This window comes from Rhinatrema bivittatum, chromosome 3, assembly GCF_901001135.1.
Source record: "Rhinatrema bivittatum chromosome 3, aRhiBiv1.1, whole genome shotgun sequence".
Classification (NCBI taxonomy): Eukaryota; Metazoa; Chordata; class Amphibia; order Gymnophiona; family Rhinatrematidae; genus Rhinatrema; species Rhinatrema bivittatum.
This window is the reverse complement of record NC_042617.1, coordinates 245,177,145-245,194,264: the sequence shown is the minus strand read 5'-3', so window position 1 is coordinate 245,194,264 and position 17,120 is coordinate 245,177,145. Positions and strand designations below refer to the sequence as shown.

At 50.1% G+C, this 17,120-nt stretch overlaps 1 protein-coding gene across 2 annotated transcripts in view; it reads left to right on the top strand.

Annotated features, from left to right (window-relative positions):
• MED23 (mediator complex subunit 23) overlaps positions 1 to 17,120 on the top strand; it is a 330,631-nt gene that overhangs the window by 152,950 nt on the left and 160,561 nt on the right. For both annotated transcript variants that reach the window (XM_029594395.1, XM_029594394.1), the window contains one exon: positions 2,502 to 2,747. In XM_029594395.1, the coding sequence (XP_029450255.1) occupies positions 2,502 to 2,747 (246 nt within the window). The remainder of the gene's footprint in view (positions 1 to 2,501; positions 2,748 to 17,120) is intronic.

Below are 17,120 nucleotides of genomic sequence, written 5' to 3'. Positions count from 1 at the left end.
TCATACAATTACACACATGTTCCCTCTCTCTCTTATACACACAGGTTGTTAATCATATATACACGTGCTCTCTCACTTACACGTACAGGTTCTCAATCACACACACAGGCTCTCAATCACACAAATAGGTTCTTAATCACACATATACATGGTGTCTCAAACACATATGCTTGCTCACTCTCCACCGAACTAGCGGCAGCAACAGCCTCCTCCTCTTCCAGTCCTCAAGGCCTCAAGAAAGGAGTCCAGTTGGCTGTGGGGGCTGATGTTGCTCCTTGTTTTTCTCCTGGCCGACTCTGCAAGCACTTTAACATGGTCTCTTCATCCCGCACATGCGGCTGCTGCACTCCACTTCCTCTTCCGAGCTGTGGGGGTGGGAAGAAGAGACCATGCTGGTGCCACTGACTCCAGCTCTCCTGCCGCGTTCTGCCCAGTCTATCAGCATTCTAAGCCCAGGCAGAGGAAGAGTTCCATTTCGCTGGGACAGGAGGAGCAGCTGGGCCAGCAGGGGACCGGGAAGTGTGGTGACACATTGGTTGAAAACCGCTGCTTTTTAAGGATCTGTCCTAAGATGGCCTTCCTAGTGATTATTTGTTCTGAGTGGTGAATTTCAGAACTTTACACCTTGCTTGGAGGATCCGTTTTTGGTAATCTTGACGGATGAGGTAGTCTTCTGCCTGGTTAGTGTTTCTTCTTAATCAGATAATATCTCTGCTGGCATACTCCCTAGAGGAGTGTGGCTTCTCCTTCGTTATTTGGAAATAACTAATGAGTTCCTCAAGTCTGCCAGACTGTTTGTTCGGGGTCCACGTAAAGGGGAGGCAGCCTCCAAAGCTCCTCTGGCTCGCTGGATAAGGAGGCGATTGACTCAACTTATATGCTGAAAGACAAGAAGCCTCCAGAATTGGTGCGAGCGCACTCTACCAGGGTCCTGTCAGCATCCTGGGCCAGAGGTACAGATGCTCTCACTGACAGATATTTGCAAGGCAGCCACTTGGTTGTCATGGCACACCTTTGTGAGACATTGCTGGCTAGACGTTTTGTCGAGGGAGGACAGGGCATATTGTGCCAGGTTTCACTGGGCAGCTCTCACTTCTGCCCACCTGCGTAGGTAGCGCTTTGGTACTTCCCACTTGTTATGATATGGACTGGTGTAGCAGGATGAGATGTAAGGAGAAATGTTCTTACTTGCTAATTTTCTTTCCATTAGTCCTGCTACGCCTGTCCAGGACTCACCAGGGAAGTGAGGCTGTCTCTTGTCAGAAAATTTGCAGATTATTTTGGGACATTGTTCTTCTGGTGTCGGGCTATCCTTTTCTCTATATTTTCATAGTTGGCATCCCTATTTCAGTTGCAGGCTACAGGGCAGCTTCTTCTCAGGTTTGTTCAAATGTTGATAAATGTATATGTTGGAGGTCTGACCAAAGCTTTGAGAGAAGGTTATTGGATTCTGGCTGTTTGGCACCTCCCCTAAAGTAGTGGCTGGGATGTCAGAGGAAAAACAGTGTTGTTTGCCTCCATCTGCTGGTAGGGGAAACAACCCACTTGTTATGGCCTGGACTGGTGTAGCAGGACTAATGGAAAGGAAATTAGCAGGTAAGAAAATTTCTCCTTTCTAGTGGTAAAGAACCAAATAAATTAACTGGACACAGCAATGTTAGAAAATGACTTTTTGTACAAAGTTCTGTCTCTTAAAAAATTAGGAAATCACGAACACTATGTGTTGGGTTAAGTAATGAAACCTAGATATCTCAAGTCTCTGATCCTGGAAAAGAGAGGAGCTTGAGGCTGGCTCAAGAAAGAAAGTCTCTCTCCAGTTTTCTATGTTCTGTTTTTTTCCCACTATCTGCACCATATTCGCATCCTTAATTCTTTATCTCCTTCAATGAATTTCTTTGCAGCACTTTCCTTCCTTTTTTTTCCCTTTTTCTCCCAAAGTCCATTCCCAAATTTATACATTAAAACAATTTTATTTTATAACACAGTCTTATTATGTAAAATGTCTTTTAAAGATATTCATAAAATAAATTCACATACCATTTTATAGTACCGTCGCATACAAATGTTACTGTGTCCATTACTGCAAGCTATTTTGACACCTGTTGACTTTTGTGTTTTAAATGCTCAACAGTTTCAGGTGAAATTTCAGTAGACCTAGAGTGCATTTTGATTTCCTTGAGTATCAGTAAAGCTGCGTTTTGGTGCATTGTTTTGGCGGTCATAGGATGGTATCTGACAAATTGCAGTACATATGAATTTAAATCTGTATATATGATGTTATAAGGCAGGGATGGGGATCCTCTGGTCTTGATGGCTGCACATCCTTCAGATTTTTTGGATATCCCTAATGAATATGCATGCAAAGCTATCTCTTACATATTCATTAGAGATATTTTGTAAATCAGACCAGTATGTAGCCCTCGAGGATGAGAAGCTCTCTATTCCTGCTATAAGGAAAAGCTCATGCTGTAGTTTTCATTTTGTATGTCTTGATTACACAGGTTTCTGCAGCAGAGTTTGCGGAATAAAAATCTGCAAATGAATGACTACAAAATTGCCTTGTTGTGTAATGCATATTCCACTAATTCTGAATGCTTCACACTGCCTATGGGAGTTCTGGTAGAAACTATATATGGAAATGGAAATATGAGGATACCATTACCAGGAACCAACTGTATGGCTTCAGGATCTATTACCCCTTTGCCAATGAATCTCTTGGATTCCCTCACAGTTCATGCCAAGATGAGGTATTGTTATTGGAAATGTTTTCTTTTTTCTTGAGATGGGGGTTTCATTCAACAAACTACATCAGGAGTATGACAATTCATACTTTTCTGTTCAGATTTTAATAGAAAGTGAAACCCTGTATGCAAGTTGCATTGTATTAAAAGTCCACATAGTAAATAATAGTCACCTTGCTCACTGAGGAGCAATGTTCAAAGCCATGGGTAAAAATGTGTGTTACTCTAGCAAGTGGGACTTCGAATATTGCCCTGTCTGCCCGAGGTGTTCAGCAACTTACACATTTTTAGTTGTGGACTCTGGCGGTATTCCTGGGGGTAGAGGGAGGAGCTACATGTTTACATTTGATTATTCAAACCTAACTGCAAAGTTTCTGGCAGAAAAATTACCCACAGAGAAAGCGAGTGATTTTTCTGGGAACCATAATCAAAGCAAAACCTGTGCGGACTTTTGATTATTGGAACAAGCACTGCCAGTAAAAGTACTTGTGGTGTTTGCTTCAATACGGGAAGTTCTGATTATTGCTCCCTACATCTAATTGGTTTACATTGGCTATCGTGTTAGAAGGGACGTTGAAGGGATCCAAGACGGTGACAAGCTAGATCTGTGCTGATATAGTGCTTCTACATGCTGTTTTTCCTTCGTGGTTTTTTTTTATGTATTACCTAGTGTAAGGGAAGAAAGAGGAAGGTAAAGCCCGGGTTGCTTTACCAAGGCCTGTAGTAACATTGACCTATGGACTCCTTCCTTGCTGTAATGTGGATACAGGTTTCTACCCTCTGACTCCCCTATGACTGAGTTGCCAAGATGGGAGGATTGCATAGCAGGTCCTAGTTTGTTTGCTGCTGGAGTTCGAGATGACCTCTATTTTGGAGGGCCACATCACATCCAAGCAGCCGGCATTGTATAATCTCAACCTTTTGAGCGCAGCGGTGCAGCTTGATGATGCTGGCCAGCAGGCACAGGGTAGAACAATGCAGTTTTGAGCTAGGTCAGTGATTATGAAGGCCAGCACTGCAAGGTGTGCAACATTCAGAAATGGTTATGTGTGCTGCAATACAGAGATCTGAAAAAGCTGGCAACTCCTCAGGTATGACTTTACATTTAAATTTTTCTGCTGGAACATTTGATCTTTAGAAACCTTCAATTATTACACTGGATGAACTGTGGAAGGCTGTATCCACTAAGAGGAAACAACTGTTAGGTCAAATATCCCAATTTGTAGGATAATTAAATGACTTAAAAAGTAGAGGAGAGTTATATAAAAATCCGTTTCCCTGTACGTACCAGGATCAGTCCAGACACTGGGTTATGTCCCCCGTCCAGCAGATGTTGTCAGACAAATCTTCGGAGGGTGCTGGCATATTAACCTGTGCACCCTCCCTAGATCCTCCGTATCTCTCTGACTCCAGCAGATAGGAGTAGGGGAACCTGGTGCTTCCCCTGACTGGTGGACATCTCTCCACACTTCTATTTCTTCTGTTTCTTGTCTCTAAGGTTGGATCAAGTTATTTAAAAAAAAAAAAAAGTTTTCACAGACTCTGTTTAGAGTTTTGTCTTCCTTGCAAGCAGTGCTGTGTGGGCACTTCTCCTTCTCCCTTCCCTCCTCCGGTGGGGTAAGTGACTAGCCTGAGTTTTGTCTCTGTCTTTTCTCTCTTCCAGGCTCTAGTTTTTCATCTCGGTGTTTAGGGTGGTGGATGCTGGTGGGGCCAGCCTCTCCCCCCCCCCCTCGCCGCGGTTTCCCCCATGGCCCCGAGACGTGCATTCCCTGGGGCCGCCGCAGCAGGGAGGTCTCATTCCCCTGCTGTCCATTGCTGAGATTAAAGGTGTAGCGGAGGCGTTTTTCCCACTCCCCCGCAGCGCTACTCTTTATTTGGCTCCGTTGCAGCTTGTTTCCTGCCCCTCCCCCGGTCGCCTCCGAGCATGCCGTGTTCACCATGATGCTCGGCCTGCTGCGGCGAGGATCGCGCGAGGGGCTATGTTTTAGGTGCCTCCCTGGTGGGGAGGGCACCTCCGTGCTGCTGAAGACATCTTTTTCGCGCGCCTCTGCGCACCGTGAACTGCAGGGGCCGGCCCCGTCTCCGCTTTCAAGCGGGAACAGTGGCCATCTTGGAATCGGAGGAGAGCACGCTGCAGACATCAGAAGGTGAAGGGGAGGATTTCCTGGATATGCCACCGCCGATTCTCACTCCGGTCCCTGCGCTGGCTCCCCCGGACCCCCCGGGTGACTCCACAACGGTCCCCGTCCCCCCCTGCGTTTTCCGCAGAGTTCAAAATGCCTACTTGCAGCGCCTGGAGCATCCCAGGGATCTCTGTCCAGAGCCACTTCCATCCAAGGCTCCTCGGCTACGGAGACACTTGCGGCGGACCATGGCTTCTCGGGGGGGGCCCAGGGACCCTTCAGGGGGCTCCCAGGGTACACTTTGCCCTACCCCTGGTGGGAGGAGCGGCCCCTCTTCAGGATTTGGGGGGGGGGGGGACCCTCTCCTGGCTACACAGCTAGATGGCGATGACACGCGGGTTCTCCGCATTTTTCAGAGAGAAGAGCTGGAGGACCTAATCCCTCATATCTTGCAGGAGCTGGACCTCGAGCCTCCCATCGACCCCCCAGGGCCCTCTGCTCCTGTTGTCACTTCGTCTAGCAAAAAGGGGGACCCGGTACTGGCGGGTCTGCGCCCATTGTCTCGGACTTTTCCAATTCATTCCTCCTTCCTGCAGTTTTTGGCGAGAGAGTGGGATACTCCCGAGGCCTCCCTTAAGGTCGGACGGGCGATGGAAAAACTCTATCCCCTCCCAGAGGATTTCCTGGAGCTCCTCAAGGTTCCAAAGGTGGATTCAGCGGTCTCGGCGGTTACCAAGAGGACCACAATCCCGGTCACGGGGGGCACGGCCCCGCGCGACCTTCAAGATAGGAAGTTGGAAGTGTACCTCAAGAGGGTCTTTGAGGTCTTGGCTTTGGGAGTCCGCGCGGCCATCTGCAGTTCTCTCACCCAGAGGGCAGGTCTCCGTTGGGTCCAGCAACTTCTCACCTCTCAACAACTGCCGCCGGAGGAAGCAGACCAAGCTGACCGCCTTGAGGCCGTCATAGCCTACGTATGACCTGCTACGAGTTTTGGCGAGGTCCATGGTCTCCGTGGTCTCGGCGAGGCGTCTTCTCTGGCTTCGCAACTGAGTGGCAGATTCATCTTCCAAATCCAGTCTGGGATCTCTTCCTTTTAAGGGCAAGTTCCTCTTTGGTGATGACCTTGACCAGATCATTAAGTCTCGGGGGGAAAACGTGGTCCATCGCCTGCCCGAGGACCGCCAGCAGACTAACTGACCGTTCACTTCTTTCAGAAGTCGGCCCCTCACACAACGCTGCTATCGCAGTTCCAGACAGCCGGTGCCACGGACGTCTTCCTCCAGATCATAGTCGTGGCTCCGTTCCTTTCGTGGCTGCAGAACACCCAGAGAGGGGTCGACACAAGGGGTGTCGTCCAAGCCCCCTCATGATGCCAGACTCACCCACTTTTCGACTCCCCGGATCGGGGGACGCATTTCTCTCTTCTACGAGGAGTGGGTCCATATCACTTCAGACCAGTGGGTCCTAGACATCCTAAGGAATGGTTATGCATTGGAGTTTGCTCGCATTGCAAGAGACAGGTTCCTTTTCTCGCCTTGTGGATCGTGTCACAAGCGTCTAGCGGTGCAACAGACCCTCGACAGGCTCCTGGATCTCGGGGCCATCTCTCCCATCCCCTCCGGAGAGGTGGGCTTTGGCCATTATCTACTTTGTGGTACCCAAAAAGGACGGAGCCTTCCATCCAATCTTGGATCTCAAGGAGGTCAACAAGTCCCTCCGGGTACTTCACTTCCGAATGGAGACCCTACGCTCAGTGATGGCGGCGGTACATCAGGGAGAGTTCCTCGCCTCTCTCGATCTGACAGAGGCCTATTTTCACATTCCCATCCGCAAGGCTAACCAGAGGTTCCTTCGCTTCAAGATTCTGAATCAGCATTTTCTGTTACAGGCCCCGCGGACATTCACAAAGATCATGGTGGTAGTGGCGGCCGCTCTTCGTCGGGAGGGAATCTTAGTTCATCCCTACCTGGACGACTGGCTCATTCGGGCGAAGACCTTCTCCCAGGGACAGACGGTGGTCACCCGGGTCGTTCAACTCCTCCAGTCGCTCGGCTGGGTGGTGAACTTCACCAAGAACAGTCTCCGGCCCTCGCAGTACTTGGACTTCTTGGGAGCACACTTCGACACGGTTCAGGGCAAGGTTTTCCTACGCCTGGACAAAGCTCAAGCTCTTCGAAAGCAGATTCAGCATTTCGCAGCGCTCCCAGAGCCCACTTCTTGGGATTATCTGCAGATCTTGGGATCCATGGCCTTCACTATCGATCTTGTACCATGGGCGTTTGCGCATCTGCGTCCCTTACAAGGAGCACTGCTCTCTCATTGGAAACCGGTATCACAGGACTACCAGATCGTCCTCCTTCTCCCGCCGATTGCCAGGAACAGCTTGCGCTGATGGTTAGATCCTCTACATCTGGCTCAAGGCACCCCTCTCGAGATCCCAGATTGGGTGGTGGTCACCATCGATGCCAGCCTGACCGGCTGGGGAGCAGTGTGTCAACTGAGCTCTGCGCAGGGGCAGTGGACAAAGACACAAGCCACTTGGTCGATCAATCGTTTGGAAACAAGAGCCATTCGTCTGGCGCTCATACATTTTCTGCCTCTCGTGCGGAATCGTGTGGTACGGATTCTGTCGGACAACACGACCACGGTAGCCTACATCAACCGCCAGGACGGCACGAGAAGCTGACAGGTGTCTCTCGAAACAGCCCGCCTGATGGCATGGGCAGAGCAGTTCCTAGCATGTCTGGCAGCTTCCCATATCGCAGGCGTAGACAACATCCAGGCGGTCTACCTGAGTCGGCAGAGTCTGGATCCCGGGAAATGGTCTCTTTCCAACGAGGCGATGCAACTTCTCATCCGTCGTTGGGGGACACCTTCTCTGGATCTCATGGCAACTTCTCTCAACACCAAGGCACCACGATTCTTCAGTCGCGGGCGGGAGCACGGCACGGTGGGCGTAGACTCCCTGGTTCTCCCCTGGCCAGTTTGTCTTCTCCTATATGCATTCCCTCCGTGGCCTCTAGTGGGCAAGGTCCTACGGAGAATAGAGACGCATCAGGGCCCCGTCATCCTGGTGACCCCGGAGTGGCCACGGTGCCCGTGGTTTGCGGACCTACTCAACATTTTAATTTTAATTGATTCTCTGTATTTAAAGTTCACAGTTGTATTGGAAATATTTATTACGTTATGCTATACTTTACACACATTGTTATTTGTAAACCGGGTTGATGTGATGCCTATCATGAAACTCGGTATAACACAAATAATAAATAAATAAATAAATAACATCGCAGTGGACGGCCCGATACGTCTAGGCCATCTCCCTCACCTGCTCCATTTACGGACACCGGAGTATCCTTACGTACAGTGCCTTCCTTCCTTCCCAAGGTCGTCTCCACTTTTCATGTGAATCAGACAGTGGAGCTTCCGTCTTTTCCCGCCGACGAGTCAAGATCTCTTCGGCATTCGGATGTCAAGCGAAGCTTAATCTGCTACTTGGAGGTCACCAACGAGTTCAGGGTCTCAGACCACTTGTTTGTCCTCTGGTCGGGACCAAGGAAGGGGTCTCAGGCCACGAATACCACGATTGCGAAGTGGCTCAAGGAAGCCGTAGTGGCGGTGTACATTGGTGCGGGTTGGATCCCTCCATTGGGGGTCAAGGCCCATTCACTCCGTTCTCAGGCAACCTCCTGGGCGGAATCTCAGTCCGTTTCATCTCAAGAAATTTGTCGGGCTGCGACTTGGAAGTCACTACACACCTTTGCACGACATTATTGTCTGCACCTGCCATCGTCAACCTCCGGATCTTTTGGCGACAGGGTTATTCGAGAAGGGTTTTCAGGGGCCCACCCGAGTTAGGGAAGCTTTGGTACATCCCACCGTCTGGACTGATCCTGGTACGTACAGGGAAAAGAAAATTACTTCCTTACTTGCTATTTTTCGTTCCTGTAGTACCATGGATCAGTCTAGATGCCCTCCCGGCTAACTTGGGATACTGGGGTTTTTCCTGCTCGATCTCTCTCTTTCCTGACCTCTACGTTTTTCCTGGTTATGAGGTTTTGGCCTCGTTTCTTGAGGCTGTTCGACAGTTCTCTTTGCAAGTTAAGATGGTTGTACCATTTGCTCCAGTTACTTTTACACTTGATCCATCCTTCCTAGTTTAGTATTCTGGCTTTGATATTCTCGATACTGAGGATCTAGGGAGGGTGCACAGGTTAATATGCCAGCACCCTCCGAAGTTTTTCTGACTCCATCTGCTGGACGGGGGACATAACCCACCATCTGGACTGATCCATGGTACTACAGGAACTAAAATTAGCAGGTATTTATTTATTTATTTATTTATTTTTAATTTTTTTCTACCGAAATTCCTGTATTAGATACAAATCAATCCGGTTTACATGGAACAATAAGTTGCCCTGGTCTGAGAGGTCCGACCGGAGCTTTTTACATGGAACAGTGAACAGTACGTTTCCGTATTTTATACAATTAACGAGTTAAACATTGCATTTAACGAGTGAAACATAGAGATTCCGTATTCTGTAACTTAACGAAATTAAACATTGAGTATGATAATAGCAGAATGATAGAAATAAAATATAACTTGAGAGTAAATAAGTATAGTATTAAATATATATAGTATAGGTATTAAACGACAATTAAATAACTTGAGAGTAAATAAGTATAGTATTAAATAAATATATATCGTATTGGTATTAAACGACAATAAATACAAGTTAACGTAGGTTTGCAGGTGGGGTTATCAAGAAAGGAGGGGGGGTGGCAGGGGGAAGGAAGGCAGGTGGATGGATCGTGTCATGAGGGGGTGGGGGTTAGGGACCCTGAAAATGAGGGGTAGGAACCTGAAAATGAGTCAGAATAAGGAACCTAGTTACATTCCGGAAATGGGAAAGCTTGCCTGAAGAGCCAGGTTTTTAACTTTTTTTTTTAACTCTGGTAGACTGGGTTCGAGGCGTAGGTCTGGGGGGAGAGCATTCCATTGGTGGGGTCCTGCAGTTGAGAGTGCTCTTTTCCTTAGTATTGTTTTTGCTGGAGGGGCGAATAATGTGCCTTTGTAAGCGCTTCTGATGGGTCTGGAGGATGAATGTGAACGAAGTTGAGTCTTGAGCATGATAGGTGCGATGTTGTGTATTGCTTTATGAATAATAGTGAGGGTTTTGAATAGGATTCTCTGTTTGATGGGTAGCCAGTGAAGGTTGCTGAGAATGGGGATGATATGGTCTCTTTTATTGGTGTTTGTTAGGATTCTGGCTGCGGCGTTCTGTACCATCTGTAGAGGCTTGATACTGTTGGCGGGGAGGCCGAGTAGGATTGCGTTGCAGTAGTCGAGTTTTGAAAAGATGATGGATTGTAGAACTAGTCGAAAGTCGTTGAAGTGAAGAAGTGGTTTTAACTTTTTGAGGACTTGTAATTTGTAAAAGCAGTCCTTGGTGGTGATATTTATAAATTTTTTTAAGTTTAGTTGGTTGTCAAGCCATGCTCCTAGATCCCTGACGTCTGAGGAGAGATCCATGTTTAAGGTAGTGGATTGCGAAGGGCTTGATGAGTGGATACGTGGGTCGTGTGAAATAAGTAGCATCTCTGTTTTGCTGGAGTTTAAAACCAAGTTAAGGTTGGAGAGTAGTTGTTTGATTGGTTGTAGGCAGTCCTTCCAGTAAGTGAAGGTTTTTTGAATAGATTCTGTGATAGATTCTGTGATAAGGTAAGGAAGTAATTTTCTTTTCCATTTCATCCTGCTATACCAGTCCAGCCATGACAAGTGGGTTATTTCCCCCTACCAGCAGATGGAGGCAGACAACACTGTTTTCCTGTGTGACATCACAGCTACTACTTAAGAGGTGGTATTAGCAGCAGGAATCCAGTATTTTCTGCCTCCAGCAAATGGTAGAACTCAGCTGGTACAGCAGCTCTGTGGTGGATCTGAGGTCAGACCCCTGGCCCAAGCCATTGGTCACAACCAGAAGTGCAAGCCCTTGTGCTCCAAAACCCTGAAAGGGTCCCTAGTTATGCTTTGACTGTGGCACGTCGGGTAAAGTGAAGAAAAAAAAAAAGATTAATGCAAGGAAAACACGATTTTCTGCTGTGTTTTCTCCCTTGATATGGCATTTCCCTGCTCCCATGCCTGTGGTGAGTGTTTTTTTTCTCTCCCTCTCTGGCTCCTTATTCCCCCCTCTCCCCTCCTGCCTCTCACATTTGGAGCCATTAAAATTAAGACAAGGCCATTAGGAGGAGATAAGGGGAGGATTTGGGATATCTGCTTGGGGGGGAGCAGGGGGTTCGCAAGCCATGCTTGCAGCGGCATGAGGCAGAGTTCAGCGGAGTGCGACTGCCTTCGCCCTTCTTCCCTCGCGGCGGATCAGTGCAGCTGTGATGCGATGCTGTGAGGCCTACGGCATGCTGAGAGCAACAGCAGACAAGGGAGCTCTTTGTTTGGCATGCCATCACATGGGTAAGACCCATTTTATGGCTGGTCTTGCTCCTCCTCAACCCCTGGACAGCTTTTTTGATGCACCGGAACTGGTAGGCCCTGACATGCAGTCTGTTGCATGGGCAACAATGGCAGTGGCCATCTTAGAGCCTGCTGCACGCTCAGGTCTGGAGACTGCTAAGTCGGCTAGGCCTTTGGGGGAGCTTGATTTTCTGCCGATATTGATGACTGTGGTGGCAGCAGGTGAAATACTGCAGGACATGGGGTCTACCTTGCCCCTGGGTTCTGGGGTAGATTTTTCACTGGAATGTTTTCATTTCTTGAGGCAGGCTTTTTGTGCTTACTCTAAGCCTGGGTTGCTTTCTGGTGGGGCCACGATCAGGGTATCGGGCCGAAAGCTGTATGGTCCCTTCTCAAATTCTGGGCAAGAGGGCGTGAGCAGCCATTGAAGCCCTTGAACCCTCTCGGGAGGACCCAGAATTTTTGGAGGATCCATGAGATGTTGACAGTGTGGTTCCCTTGGTGGAAAAGGAGGTTGCTCCCATTTCAGAGACCGATTCCATTATCTGTCTCTTTCACATAGATGAGATAAGTGCTTTGTTTGATCAGGTGATTGCTTGTCTTCACCTGGAAGAGTCACAGCCACAAGAGGCTTTGAAGTCAGATTCTTTTATTAAGGGTAAGCAAAAGACCATTCCCTGTACGTACCCGGATCAGTCCAGACCGTGGGTTGAGCCTCCTTTCCAGCAGGTGGAGACAGACTAAAACTGAAAGGATATCCTATATGAGGACAGAGCCTACCCTGTAGCCCTTCAGTATTTGTCTGTCTCCAGCAGGTGGAACAGCTCACCCTGTGGTTCCCTGCTTTCCTTATTATCTTTGGGGATTCTTTATACCTTTTCTTCTCACATTGACTGGAACAAGCAAGTATTTCTTCGTCATTGTTTTTAAAAAGAAAAAAAAGATAATTTCAACTGTATGAACTTTGTGTTCTGTTCTACAGGAGACAGTTCCTGTCTCCTTGCTCTTGCGGGGGCCTAGGGGGGCTTTGCCCCTTGTGTTATATAGCCTAGGCTCCCTATTCCCGGTGTTCCTCAGCTGCAGGGGTGGATATTGGTGGTGCTAGTCACTCCCCCTGTTCAGCAGCTCTCTCCCTCTCCCTCCATAATTTTCTCCCCTCATGGGGTTTGAATTCCTTTAAGACTGCCTGCTGGGAGCTTTTCCCTGCCTTCTTTAGGAAAAAAAAAAAAAGGGGGGGGGGCTTTTGAGTTCTATACGGGAGAAAAGTTTCTAACTTACTTTTGGCAGTCTCTGAGAGAGTTTAGGAGCATGCAGACTTCACTCTCTGCCTCCGCTCCTGCAGCCCCGGCAGCCCAGCTGATTTTAATTGCTGCCCCTCCCCCCTCTTTGCACCTATGCCGAGATACCCACTGTGCCTGGCTTGTGGAGACTCCTCTCTGCGTCTCTCTCGAGAGAGGGACTTTGCTCTCAATGTTTGCCGGGGGGGGAAGTCCTCAGGACCCCCATCCAGACCTCCCAAGCGTTCTGCCCCGCCATTCCCGGGCTGTTCAAAGGCGGGAATGGCAGCCATTTAGGTTTCTCTGCTTCTTTTTCTGAGCAGCCTGAGCCACAGGACATGATTTTTTTGGAGCCACCCCCCAATTTGAGCCCCCCACTTCCCCCTTGCAGGCCCTGACCCACCCCCCCGGGGGTGTTAGACCCCGTTTTTCAACTGAATTTGTGCTTCTATTGCACAAATCCTATTTGGCTAGTTTACAGGAGGAAACAGGACCCCCCTGCCCCTCCCCCAGCTAAGATCCCTCGGTTCTCCGTTCGTCCTCCTGCGCCTCAGGGTGGGCAGGGAGAAATGCGGGTCCAGGTGGTCCCGGGGGCCCCCCTTCCCCCTCGCCGGACCTCCCGCCCCCAGCCTTCCCAGGACCCAGATCAGGATCCGGACGCAGTTGATGTCCCTCCCCCCCCCCCCCTTAGAGGGGGGCGACCCCCCGGGTTCTCCGTCTTTTTCATAGGGAGGAACTGGAACCTCTCCTTTCATTTATTTCCCAAGAGTTAGGGATCGACTGTCCCCCTGTGGACGAGTTTTCTGCGGCAGTGCCGACATCCTCGGACCCGGTCATAGCGGGGCTCAGGGCCCTACCGTCCTCCTTCCCTTTTCACCCTATGCATAAGCTTATGCTCCTACGGGAATGGCAGGCCCCCGAGGCGAGTCTTCGGGTTGGAAGGGCCATGGAAAATCTTTATCCCCTCCCTGAGGAGTGTTTAGATTTGTTGAAGCTGCCTAAGGTGGACTCTTCTGTGACGGCGGTCACTAAACATACAACCATCTCGGTGGATAGGGCTACAGCCTTGAGAGATGTACAGGATCGTAAGCTTGAATCCCACCTCAAGCGCATTTTTTAAATCCTGGCCCTGGGTGTTGGGGCGTCTATTTGCAGCAGTCTCATGCAGCGGGCAAGTCTTAGGTGGGTCCAACAATTGCTCAGCACCCAGGACCTCCTGCCTGCAGAGGCAGAGCAGGCTGACCGGTTAGAAGGCGCTATAGCTTATGGGGCGGATGCCCTATATGATTTGTTCCGCGTACAGGCGAAGGAGATGGCCTCGGCGGTCTTGGCTAGACGGCTCTTCTGGCTATGCCATTGGGCGGCTGATTCATCTTCCAAGGTGCAGCTGGGTACTCTCCCTTTCAAAGGTAAGTTACTCTTTGGGGAGGACCTGGACCAGCTTATTAAGTCTTTGGGGGAAAACAAGGTTCATAAATTGCCTGAGGACCCACCGAAACAGGCTAGATCCTTCTTCCCTACTCGCACCCATTTCCGGGGTCAACGCCGCTATAACCCTAGGGCAAGGGGCGCCTTCCCCAGGGGGAATTCTTCTCTGGTCCAGTCTTGGCCCCAGTCCTTTCGTGGCCGGCGACCTTTTCGAGATGCTGCTTCCCACCGTCCGGCGTCCAAGCCCACCTCGCAATGAAAATCCGCTGGCCCATCCCTCCGTTCCCAGCTTAGGTGGTCGTTTGTCCCTGTTTGTGGAGGAATGGGCCAAGATCACGTCGGACCAGTGGGTCCTCAAAACCATCACCAAAGGCTTTAGAGTTTGCTTGCGACATCCCGGACCTGTACATGGTCTCTCCGTGCGGCCACTGGAAGCGGGCCGCAGTCACCCAGACTCTTCTCAGACTTCAGGGGCTGGGGGCCATCTGCCCAGTTCCAGGGGCGGAGCCTACTCCATCTACTTCGTGGTCCCAAAGAAGGACGACTCCTTCCGTCCCATCCTGGATCTCAAGAGGGTCAATCGGGCCCTCAAAGTGTCTCATTTCCTGATGGAAATCCTCCGGGCGGTGATTGCGGCGGTACACCCCGGAGAATTCTTGGCCTCCCTCGATCTGATGGAGGCCTATTTGCATATTCCGATCCGTTCTGAGCATCAGAGGTTCCTTTGGTTCCACATCCTGGGACATCACTTCCAGTTCAGAGCTCTGCCCTTCGGCCTTGCCACAGCTCCCCGCACATTTACCAAGGTGATGGTTGTGGTGGCAGCAGCCCTTCGGAAGGATGGTGTCCTGGTCCATCCGTATTTGGATGATTGGTTAATCCAAGCCAAGTCGGCGACCCTCTGCCACCAGGGGGTGGACCACATACTCGCGCTCCTCTCATCCCTCGGTTGGATAGTCAACTTCTCCAAGAGCAATCTACAGCCATCTCAGGTCTTGGAGTTTCTGGGGGCTCGCTTTGATACTCGCATCGGCAAGGTCTTTCTACAGGACTCCAGAGCTTTCAAGCTAATGGATCAGCTCCAGGGCTTCTTCTCCATGCCTCTTTCCACGGCATGGGATTATCTACAGGTCCTGGGGGCCATGGCATCCACGATCGACCTGGTCCCCTGGGCGTTTGCACATATGCGTCCGTTACAGAGAGCCTTGTTGGCTCGTTGGAAGCCGGTATCTGAGCAGTTTCAGATGCAGCTCCCTCTCTCAGCATCTACCATCAGCGAATTACAATGGGGCTTTCGCTCAAGCACCTTCTCCGTGGAATGTCCCTTCGGACCCCGCAGTGGATGGTAGTCACGACGGATGCCAGCCTATCTGGTTGGGGAGCGGTCTGCCTGTCTCAGGTCACGCAGGGGCACTGGTCCCCAGCCCAGTCTCGCTGGCACATCAACCGCCTGGAGACCTGGGCGGTTCGTCTAGCACTCAAGGCTTTTCTTCCCCTACTCCGCCGCCGGGCGGTCCGGGTGCTCTCAGACAATTCTACTACTGTGGCATACATCAATCGACAAAGGGGCACCAGGAGTCGCCTGGTGGCCCTCGAGGCAAGTCGTCTTCTCGCATGGGTGGAGCGGCACCTGGACTGCCTTGCGGCCTCCCACATCGCGGGCAACGAGAACGTCCAAGCCGACTTCTTGAATCGCCAGCGTCTGGACCTAGGCGAGTGGGAGCTGTCCGAAGATGCCATGGCCCTCATCATTGACAGATGGGGTCCCCCACATCTGGACATGATGGCGACTCTGCACAATGCCAAGGCTCTCCGGTTCTTCAGCCGCTGGAGAGAACACTGCACGGAAGGGGTAGATGCCCTAGCCCTTCCGTGGCCGAGCGAAGTCCTTCTGTATGTGTTCCCTCCGTGGCCCCTTGTCGGGAAGGTGCTCAGACAGATAGAACTTCACAGAGGCCCGGTCATTCTCATAGCTCCCGAGTGGCCTCACAGGCCGTGGTTCGCGGATCTGGTCAGTCTAGCGTCGGACGGTCCTCTTCGCCTGGGTCATCTTCCACACCTCAGCCAAGGTCCTGTATTTTTCGACCAGGCGGATCGCTTCTGTCTTGCGGCTTGGCTTTTGAACGGCAATGGCTAAGGCGGAGGGGATATGCCGAGGACGTCATTTCCACTATCTTGTGGGCCCGCAAAACTTCTACCTCCATTACCTATGTCTGGGTCTGGAAGGTCTTCGAGCTGGCCTGTGTGGAAGCGGGCATTTCGAATGGTTCGGCCCCCGTCTCGCTTGTCCTCTCCTTCCTTCCTTTTCTTCGAGCGCTGACACCAAAGAAGTTACAATAAAACGTAGGAAGAGATCACATGCTTCACGTAGAAGTCATACAGACTCACTATACTCATAAGCACTCACGACGCTCTCACCATAAAAAACTGGCAAAGAGAAGTGCTACATGGGAAATAAGCCCTTCGACTTCTAAATCATCTCATATACCACCTTCCAATACCATCTTACATAGAGAGGTAATACAGCTGGTTTCCTCTGACACTTCTACAGATTCAGAAGATTCGAGGAACATAACAGGCAATAAAATACGAAATGACAAAAAGGTATCTGACACTTCATCTCTAAATACTCCAAGGCACCCTAAAGCAGGTGTCTCAGGATAATCAGATCATCGCACAACAATGCCCCCTCATACAAGAGAGGCATTTTTTCAATTGTCTCAATCCTTAGCAGGTTTTTATGAAACTCTTCAATCATCATTCAAAATGACTAATATTGCTGAAGACAGTTCTCCGGAACACAAAGCACAGCTTACTAGAGAACCGTCGGTGGAACCACCGACATCTCCCATAACAAATCGACCAACCTCGCCAACTCATACTCAGGATAGATATTTTGATTCTCCTTCAATACAAACATCCCCATCATCATCTACGGGATTTCCATCGGATCCCCAAGAACAACCTCAGGAACCGTACTCCCCTCCGGAGGACCTCACATACCCAAAATTCCTAGAAAAATTGGGTACAGTTCTGCATCTAGAGGTCCAAAAAGAAACAGACCCTAGGGCAGAAACCCTGT